At 33.3% G+C, this 11,063-nt stretch overlaps 1 protein-coding gene across 1 annotated transcript; it reads right to left on the bottom strand.

Annotated features, from left to right (window-relative positions):
* Positions 1-396: 396 nt before the first annotated feature.
* LOC134232613 (uncharacterized) lies at positions 397-11,061 on the bottom strand. The gene is made up of 7 exons (XM_062714611.1): positions 10,932-11,061; positions 10,510-10,591; positions 10,324-10,357; positions 10,080-10,145; positions 7,822-7,870; positions 7,150-7,194; positions 397-613 (listed from the first exon to the last, which is right to left on the bottom strand). Exons 1-7 carry the CDS (start codon positions 10,942-10,944, stop codon positions 597-599), a joined length of 306 nt encoding a protein of 101 aa, XP_062570595.1. The 5' UTR covers positions 10,945-11,061; the 3' UTR covers positions 397-596.
* Positions 11,062-11,063: the final 2 nt, after the last annotated feature.

The raw sequence follows: 11,063 nt of genomic DNA, 5'->3' as shown, positions 1-11,063 counted from the left end.
ATACATGTACATAGTCTAATGTCTCATACGATTTGGGTTCGTCTCTACTTCTATTTCAATGCACTTGATCCGTAATTTGAAAATATTCTATAGTATTACATGTATTTGTAAATTAAGATTAACCTTATTTTCAAAAAGTTAAAATTAAGAGAATATGAACCCACCAAAAATTGTGTATGATCACAAGTACTGTTATTGTGGTTTAATTTACTAAGGGTGTGATATTGACGTCACAATAGCCGTATCAGCCCTGCAGGGCTGATATGGATTTGCAGGGCTGATACGGATATTAGCCCTGCAAATCGATATCAGCCCTACAGGGTTGATACGGCTATTGTGACGTCAGCCATATCGCATATGCAAAAAACCTGTATTTATTACTAAGTGTGTAATAAAGGGTTTTAAATTATATCTTTCACTGAGTAAAAAATTACAGTAAGAACTTCTAGAAAACGAATCATTGAGACTTTTAAATCAAACTGCCTAATACTTGGCATTCTGAAATCATATTTAAACAAACATGCATTGGGAGTCTCTATTCATCTTTAATACAAAGTACTGAAATAAGGATTTCATTCTAGAAAGTTATCAGTATTTTACTCAATATCCGAGTCTGAAAAAAAAGTTATATGCGTTAAATGCCTGATAAATAAAAATCATGCTATAAATAGTGTACGACAATTTCAGTGGGTTTTTGACTTTAAATTACAAAACCAGAAGTCTCTGTCGAGACTGAAGCTCTACTGGTTTGTACTTATAGCAAAGGAGGTGAAAAGTACTTAAGCAGTTGGGAATTTAAACTTTACAACAGCAATAAATCGAAAAATGACCCTTGATAAAGTCTCTTTCTATTCTTAGTGTAGTCTTCTTGTGTGTAAAGTTATATTGAAATCAGACCAAAACTGTAGGAGGAGTAGCATTTTGAAAGAATTTCTCAGAAATATCTATATTTAGTAACCACGGCAACACCGTTCATTGAAATCAAAAACCGATAAATAGAATTATGTACCTTAGTGTATTCTACTTGTGTGCCAAGTTTTATTGAAATCAGACCAAAACTGTAGGAATAATGGCATTTTGAAAGAATTCGAAATTTCTATTTTTAGTAACCACAGCAACAACGTTCATCGAAATCAAAAACCGATACGCAGAATTATGTCCCTTAGTGTAGTCTACTTGTGTGCCAAGTTATATTGAAATCAGACCAAAACTGTAGGAGGAGTAGCATTTTGAAAGAATTTCAAAGAAATTTCTATTTTTTAGTAACCACGGCAACACTGTTCATTGAAATCAAAAACCGATATATAGAATTATGTATCGTAATTTAGTCTACTTTTTTGCCAAGTTATATTGAAATCAGACCAAAACTGTAGGAGGAGTAGCATTATGAAAGAAATTTCACAGAAATATCCATTTTTAGTAACCACGGCAACACCGTTTATTAAATCAAAAACCGATATACAGAATTATGTATCTTAGTGTAGTCTATTTGTGTGCCAAGTTATATTGAAATTAGACGAAAACTGTAGGAGGAGTAGCATTTTGAAAAATTGTTTACGGACAGACGAACAGACGCCGGACGCATTACTTTCGCTTAAGCTCTTCTGGTCTCTGACCAGTAGAGCTAAAAACCAGATCCTTTTTATAACTTTTTGATCGACAAAATATAAAACAAAAGATGTAAAACCAGATTGCAGCATAGCACATTTCAGACTGTTTGCTCAAAATTACCAATAGAACTAAGACCTTAAGCACTGACCAGACACAATCTAACAGAGAACAGACCCATGTTTCGATTTTCTACACTCCCTCGCTAAGGAATATGCAGATCAAAGAATTTTATTCATTTTTGATCGATACTTCCGTTTGTTTTTTTTCTCTATTCTATATAAAAAAATTCTGTTCTACATAAAATTGAAATTTTTCTGCAGGTTTAAAACTTTCTTTTTGGAATATGTGTATGAATTAAACCTTATATTTAAGGAAATAATAAAAAAAAACTTAACCTTTTAATGAAAACAAGAGCAAAATTGAATGTCTACTTTAAGAATGGAGGCGTACAAGGCCATGTCTATCCCCTGCTCTGCGAAAAGACATATCTCAATTCTAAAAGTTAATGAAAGCTATACTTATTAAAATTATATGGTTTATATCATATTTTACACATTTAATTCTGTACTTCATTGTTTTGATATTTTATTATTAACTTATTTTTTTACTCACGTTTTTAAAATATGTGAAAACAAAAAGAAAAAGCTTTACATATGATTCGAACTCTCTCCATGGCGCAGGGTTTGCACAAGACCGACCGTGTTTACCACTACGCTACGTCGTACGAAGTATATGCGTTATCTTTGTCTTTGAGTGTGATTTAAATGAACGGGTTTGTTGAAGCGTACATTTTTTTGCAGAAAAATTCGATTTTCAAATAGAATGGGCTCAGATTTCGTTTTTTAGACAATGAAATAGATTTCACATTTGAACATATCATTGAAGCGAAGTAAACCCATTTTCAACTAAATATGCTTCACTGTCAACTTTGAAATAACAAATGTGAAATGACAAGTCGTTTTGTAAAATAAAACAATAAAAATTTTTGAAGATGACGTTACGGAGAACATGAATTTAGAAAAATATAACTTTTCCGTGAAATTTGAAATTTTGAAAATTCAGAAACATATTTTCTCAGAGTGGGGGATTGTTTCAAGTTTTAAATGTGTTTGGACTTAGACGACGTATGAAATAACGTTCAAAATGGATTCCTAGCACAATCAGAATTTCAGGGGAAAACAAACATGTCATGGGGGAATGAATTATGGGGGGGGGGTAAACGATTGTAAACTTTGTTCTCGTCAAAAGAGTACATTGGTGAATGGGATGTTTAAAGACATTAACGTTCTACATTCATATTTGTTGAACCGTGATGCTATTTAGAATGAGAACGATGCAGTGGATGATATTATTTATTTTCTATCAGTAATTTAACTAAACAGGAGCAATTTATGCATGTATATTTTGAACAATTTTTCTTTATATGAAAAATACATGTATTATGTATATTCGAACACTTGTACTTCAACTTTTAGCATCATCGTCGGATACTCACGGCTGATAACGTCTAAACTCACTAATCGTGGACCGCTGAAATATCGCCGTAAAATATGCTAATGTGTTTTTTTTTATAGACAACCAGTCAGAAGGTTGGAATTCTTCAATTTTGAAAATACGTTATTTTTTTCCATTGATTAGAAATATGTTGACGCACGTGCGAAGTTTAATTTAGAACGACTAAAGGCAATTCAATATATTCACTGACGTTAAAACAAGTCAGATTTTACATTCTGAATATATAGAGAGTACCTCTTTCAAACTGCAAAATGCACAGGTGAACGGACTTATTAGCAATCGGAGTGTTACCTACGGAAAAAAATTGAGCAACAGCCAATCAAATGATACACACAAACTAGTTACATACGACGATTTTTCGGCGAGTTTGTCCACTGATAATGAGTTAAGATAAGATCACACGTGTGGGTATCCGACGATGGGTGATAATTTGACAGTATGTACAGCTCAACGCACTTTTTAAATTCACATGGTTTTTGCACAAATTAAGGTCACATAGCTATAATGTAAAATTGTGTAATATGACAACAAAATATATTTTAAAAACGATTTATAACTTAATTTTGATCATATTCCATTACTTTAAACATAATTCACATATAATAATTGGTAGGATTTTTATATACTCTTGGATGATATAAAATGAGAGTTTCCAAATGTTTCATGGTTTTTCGTCAAATGCAACCATCTTTGTATCCGTTCATTTTAAAGCATACTTTTGCCTTGCCTTAATACAGAAACAGTGCAGTTCATGTATCCTCTGTACTTTCTATACATTAATATGACACTAAAGTGCAAGATGGAAGAAGTATTTCTCATCTGCTCGACTGGTTTCCATGGTAGAACTGCACACTTTTAACATCATACAATTTATGGATCAATTCCTTTTTAGAACATTGACATTTAAAACTTTAGATAATGATTTGAGAGAATATGTACCTTAAACATAAAATATTTAATAATATAAAGATTATGTCTCGTACTGAAACTCGATAATTTTAAGGGGGATGTACAAGCCATATTGGATCTAGTCTGGTGTAAAATAAGAAATACCAAGAATGCGCTTAATACTCCACTAAACTAGCCCAAAGTTACTCAAAGTGCTAATGCACTAATTACCTACTGTTAGAGACCAAAATTAGTAAATAATTAAGTTTAATGTGTTTTAATTAGGAGGAATTTAATCATGTTAGAACTGCGCAGCTACAGCATTCACGAGATGAAAAATGCATTGAAAATGGTGTTAGTTTGATTCATTGATAATATGGCTACAACCATTTGTTTCGCTTTTTTCTTGTCATTATCCATAATTCTTGAAAATTTGATTTTTCATATGGGTAGTATTCCTGAGGCCATGTGTTTATTTCGTCCGCCATTACTCTGTCATACAGAGTTCGAATAACATTGATTTTAGAATAAATGCGACCATAATAACATCAAGACAAGAAATTGCTAAGTAATAATCATTATGGTATATTATTTACTACTGTTATTTGTTGCATCGCATCGTCTGAATAATGAAAAAATCGCGATTTTAACCCCACTCCAGCAAATCGGGAAAAACTGTTCTGTTTACAGCTCGAATTTCCTTGTTAATATTATTCCACTGAGCACGTGCTTGGCATGTGCATATATCTGCAGTGGATAGAATGCGTTTATTACCATGATTATATTTAATTTTTCATGGAACAAGTCTTGATAATTTGTTGATTTCTTTAAAACTCAAGAAAAAAGATAAAAAATGTCCTAAACATATGTGTTTACGTCGGGTCTTTTTTCTGTGGCGATAGAAGTTATTTTCAAATGGGGCACTGCAAGGAGGATGCTTAGCATTTAATTTGAAAAAGTTAAACAATATGCAGTGCATGAAAAACAAATTGTAATTACATGTCTTACATTCGAAAAGTTGGTACATATGTCTATTTTGTTCAGCAGTTAGACAGAAAAATAGGCAGTTATAAGATTTCCTTCAGGCACCTCACATAAAAAGCTAGATTGTTTGCAATGACCCACACATTGTATGGAGTAATGTTTGGACATAAAAAAGCATCATGTCTCATTATGTTGACAACGTTGTAAGCTCTCGCCCATTGAACAGACGAAGCTGTTTCTTTGAAATTTAGAAGCAAGAAAAATGCTTGCAAAGAATGGTCCATTGAATATGCTATGTCTATCATGGCACAAAACAGTGCGCGGCTATAGCCCCCCCCCCCCCCCCCAAATGGCCCGACTCAATTTTTTTTTTACATCCCATTACACGATATTTTTTTTCTTCCATCAACAAATATGTTTAGATTTTAAGGAATTTTTTTCTCACCTATAAATATCGACCCAATAATTTTTCCCTGAGTTTGGAGGACCAGCAAACGTCATTTTAAAGATGGTATAAAATATTTAATTATGTTGATTTTTTTTCTTTACTCTGTAAAATTGTAATTTTGACAAAATGGGCAATTAGAAAAAAAAGTTTTTTTATTCATTAAATCTTCTAACCCACGCTGAATGATGGAGGTCTTTGATAGCATATTGCTTAATTAAAAACACATCCCTTTTCAAACTTGCTTTCACCGGGCAACATAACAAGTATTATATTAACCATCTGCCTTCCTTCACTAAAACGATCTATCCAACCATTGATTGAATTTATAGGAAGTCATTTGTCTTGATATATTGTGAACAAATTCTTATACGCTACTTCAAAGGCATTTTTAAGATATACCATAAATATTTTAGTCGTTTGTTGAACGAGTTCCACTGAGACAACCATTTTTCGTCACAAGTAGCTGCATAATGACGTCATTTTCACATTGTGAGCAAAACTTTATTCAGCATATGCTATTTACAGAACTTGTGTTTGGCTATGTGTGCACCAAATTTGTTTCTAATCTGAATTTTTTTTTATAGATACACATGTATCGAGATAGTTCGCGAACTTTTTGATCACCCCTCCTACTAGTAGGTACTAACACAAGGTCATTCATATCGATTTTATGTGTTTAATTTCTTTGTGATTCAATGGTGATAATTAAACTTTTGATAGATAATATAAGTTATCTGTGACTTACAAACTCTTTATTTTTAACTTTGATGGTGCTCATTTTTCCTTACCTGGAATCAAAGAGTTTAAGATTTTTTTTATATCAATACGTACACTATTTAACAACTGTACAATAATGATATTAAATAATAAATAACTTCAAGAAACACTATAACACATTTCCTCTTTTAAAAGTGTTCATATTATTTGAAATATTTTGCAACTGTAATTCTCTTCTACATTTTAAAGATTGTTATGTCCCTCCATATTAAGAAGAGGTCTGGAAAACAAAATTCTGTACTAAAAATAGACCACGTGCTGCTATCCATGAACTACTGTCATGAATCTTTACACTCTTTTTGAAGACAACGATACATCGTTTTGAACTTGAAATTATCATTTAAAAGTGCAAAATTTAGACATTTTCTCAACAAATGGTTGTAGAGAAAACATTAATGCACAGTTTGCGTATTTTTTTGGATTTTTTAAGGCTTTGCTGAATTCTGTGGCTGCGCAGTTATAAGGAGCATATCAAAAGCATTTTTCTGCAAAAGTATAGATTATATATGCACAACATGCATTCAGTTATGTATTTTAGTCATTAGAAGAAATGTTTACATTTCGTTCTCACTACACTAAAGGTGGCCGTACATCCCCCTTAAGTTTTATTGCAAAAAAAATGTGACTTTATTTCGTTCGAAAATCCATGCGAGTTAAAAGTGCGTTAAGCTGTAGAATCAACGGCAATACCGTGCGCGACGTTGTTGTAGGCTAAACGGTGTCCGCTACAGTCTTGAGTAAAAACGAACATTGGGTTCGCGACATGTAAATAATACAACCAGAGCTGACTTCAGGCGAACGCAGTGACCCAGTGCGTACCCAAATTCTAAAATATCTGACTCTTAGCGAAAGCGAAGCAGACCCTAGTTTAGCACGTCTATGAAGTTGAGTCTGGTCAGTACTGTAGGAAACATGGAAAAAATTACCGTAGATTTCATCCGATTCCTCCGATTCATCTGATGATGTTGAGTCTGAAATTTGAAGATACATGTAACACGTAAATTATATGTTGTTTAAAGTCTCATTCGATAAAAGAGACATGCAATGTTTAAAGAAAATTTGAAATATTTTGGTCATATGGCTTGCATGTGACAGGAATGAAAACACTTACACACTCACAACATAGAGTTCTCTACATAAAATCATACAAAAAAAAACTTTATGCTTACAATTTCGGTTAGACAAACAGAAGATATGTAAATGTTTGCATGTATTTAAATAGGGTCGATGTAAAAAAAAATGTTCAAGGTTGATTGATTGATTGATTGTATACTGTTTAACGTCCCTCTCCAGAACATTTCACTGATATGGAGACGTCACCATTGCCGGTGAAGGGCTGCAAATTTAGGCCTATGCTCGGCACTCAGGGCCTTTGAGCAGGGAGGGATCTTTATCGTGCCACACCTGCTGTGACACGGGGCCTCGGTTTATACGGTCTCATCCGAAGGACCGCCCCATTTAGTCGCCTTTTATGACAAGCAAGGGGGTACTGAGGACCTATTCTAACCCGGGTCCCCACGGGGCTGTTCAAGGTTGAAGAGAAATAGAAAAAAACAAACAAAACACTAACTATTCCGTAATTCTAACGATATACTAACCAGTTGAGGGCTTTTTATCTCTTTTCATCTCTCTTATCTCTGACAAAATCTGAAAAAGAGGTGAAATTAAGTAAAGCCAATAAAGGCCGAGATTTTTAAACGCACCTTTTTTTCAGGTAAGGTAAGGGACGTGCATGATACCCAGAGACATTGGTGGTCGTTTAGATCGTGCGAAGCGCTTATCACTTCACACAAAACAACACAGGAGGTCCACGAGCATTATCTGTACAGCTTGTTTGGCCTATATTTCATCATGAAATTATTAGATCTCAACATTGAAAATAGAAAATATCAACAGTAATTAATGATGATTGTTAAATTGCATAATTTGAGCCTAATATCAAATAAGAAGAAATCTCACCGGCCAACTTTTGTAAAGAAGTCTACAGTAGGTACCTTACATAGTATGTCACAGTTGTAATGAGTTGAGTTCATTTAAAAAAATATTACGTACAGTACAATTGTAGTAGTGTAAGATACATGGTTAGTGGGTTAACCCTTAAACTCAATTGGTAGAGCACTGGACTGGAATGCCAGAGGTCCCGGGTTCAATCCTCAGCAGAGGCAATAAATTGTCTCCGTTACATTTCGCGCCAACGTTGGGACCCTGGTGTTCTCTGGCGGGTGAGAGTGATTTCCCCTAGAACTTCGCCCCACAAGTGTTGACACTCCAAAAGAGATGATATCTCATTATCTGGAGGGGGACAATGTAAATGTGTAAAATACATGACATCCTACTTGCTTGGGCTAGTGGGTTAATCCTTTAGCTCAATTTGTAAATCACTGGATTGGAAAGCTAGAGGTTCCAGTTTCAATCCCAGGAAGAGGCAATAAACTGTCTGTGTTACACAATTTCAAAGGTAATATATTAATCCTTGCATGTCTCTTAAATCTTTAACAACTTTTTTATAATTATCGGAAATATAGGGGCAATTAGAGCTTCGATCACGACCAATAGTAACAGTTACTTCCAGTCTGTATAAAAAGTCTTATAGTCCTATTTCAGAAAAAAATGTGTTCTGTTGTGAAAATTTGCGAACGCAATGGTATCGTAAAGTTCTGCATTTTGAGTACATTATATTATGATAAACCAACTTAAAACGAAACATAAATGTATTGCTTTTGCTCTAATCTTTACTATCCATTACATGCAAAAAATGTTACAAGCTTATTTTTCTTCTCTTTTTTATCGTAAAATTTTCGCCGCCCCTCTTCATGAAAAGGAATAATATACACAAGCTTTATTTATTTAACTGAGTCATTATGAGACGAACTTGATTTTTTAATGACATATTTGTAATACAGACAATTATAATAGATTATAGTCAAGCTGAAATGGTTGGCATTGAAATTGCGTCCTTATTGCGCTGGTACATTTAATATATGCGGTTTACATCAGAAGACTGAGAGTTAATTTTATGTTGGCTTCGAGTTTCAAACAGGGTGAAAGAGTTATACACAGGGACAGGTAGCTAAATGTCAATCAATTTCAAATACCCAGTGATGGACCTTAATTTACTTGACTGACAAGAGAATACAGACCAGATAAGTCTGAGGGCGGGCTAGGGGTTCTGATGCTAGGACAGGGCTCTATTGTTTTTATAGTGTAAATGCATTAATATTTTGAAAATCTTCACCTCTGCTACTAGCTGGGTATTAAGAAGATGAACTACCTACATGGCTATGAAAAACAAGGGTCCTTCTCCATGTTTTGTGGATTTCAAAGTCCCTGGGTCAGCAGTACCAAAAAGAGGGGCTGTGAGGATTTATGAATTGAAAATGAATAAATGCTTTGAAATCTGATTATACATGATAAGCAAGGGTGCCTTTCCAAAAACTATGAAATTTGTTGTCCAATTGTCAGGAGGTCCTGAGGAGGGGTATTATTGATTTTCCTGATTATAACTACTTGTTTGTTCCCTACTCTGCAAATGGGTATAAAGGAACCTAACTAAGCATACTAAGTATAATAATATGATGAGTAATGATGCCTTCTAAGAAATGAGAATATCATTGCCTTTTGGTTTAAACCTCTAACCAAATTTAATTGTAGGAAAGTTGTCACATAATGTTTTGGATGATCTTAAAGGCCAGTGGGCCTCTTGTTCAGCTCTACTTGTCAACGACCAAAGGGTTCTCAAATTATAAACCGGGCAAAATATTGATGAAAAGAAAGAATAAGAAAATCGATAAAAACAAAAGGATTTTCATCGTAATTTGAACCACTGACACAGGGTAATACATGTAAAAAGAAATACCTTTGAGGTATGGTCATGGATTTCTTTAATGGTCTGTTTTTGCCGTTTTATCTTCCTCTGGAGCAACTGACAAAATAATTTTTTAATGCAGTAATATACCTTTTGATTTCTTTATCTATTTGAATATGAGTACATTATATATACATTAAATATGAGCATACTGCATAATTTGGTGAAAACATGTACAGTACTTGTAAGTACATTCAAAACGTTATAATACAAAAATATATTTATAGGAACCTACCGTAAACTTGTCTTCATCTGTCACTTCGAGTTTTCTTCATAATATACAAATAAGAGAAATTCTATGTTACTTTATGCGATCTGTTTATAAAAATAATTTACCAAATGGAAGTATAGAGACACTATCGTAATTTACAATTTGTTTTTAATTTGATCATCATAAAAAAAAATAAGTTTAAAAAAGTACCCCGATGCTCTTATAGCAGCTTGGCCTTCTGCATCACGTGTTTTCTTTAATTGTAAATCGAAGTTTGTGTCATATAGGAAAACTGAAAAGAAACAGAAGTTTGATTACCTGTACTTCAAAATAACAATAATGTAGAATTACTATAGATATAATCGGCAGAAAAATGTCCTGAAACAAAGATATATCTTTCAAGGTACCTATTTTCACAAAAGAAATTATTTTTTAATAAATCGATATTATTTTATATATGTGAAAACTCTTTGTCAGAGTAGAACATTAGCCAAGAACACATCGCATCTTTAGCAAATTCAGTCCACGTTTTGATCAAATCAGACTCACATTTTTTTTTTACCAAGAAAGAGCATCTTTTGGCTCTAAAGCTTATCGTGCAATTCTATTATTTTTTAAAAATTTAAACTAACCCCTCACAAACATGGGACTTTGGTCAAGTTCATCATCGTCATCATCGTCATAAAAATAATCATCATAATCTGAATCGGTATCGGAAACGTCATCTCTACAATCTTTACAGACTGACCATAAGAAATGAAAAG

The sequence above is a fragment of the Saccostrea cucullata genome, unplaced genomic scaffold (assembly GCF_032062105.1).
Source record: "Saccostrea cucullata isolate Sc308-1 unplaced genomic scaffold, CSIRO_AGI_Scuc_v1 ctg7942, whole genome shotgun sequence".
Classification (NCBI taxonomy): domain Eukaryota; kingdom Metazoa; phylum Mollusca; class Bivalvia; order Ostreida; family Ostreidae; genus Saccostrea; species Saccostrea cuccullata.
The sequence above is the reverse complement of the archived record's forward strand: the minus strand, read 5'-3'. Positions and strand labels throughout refer to the sequence as shown.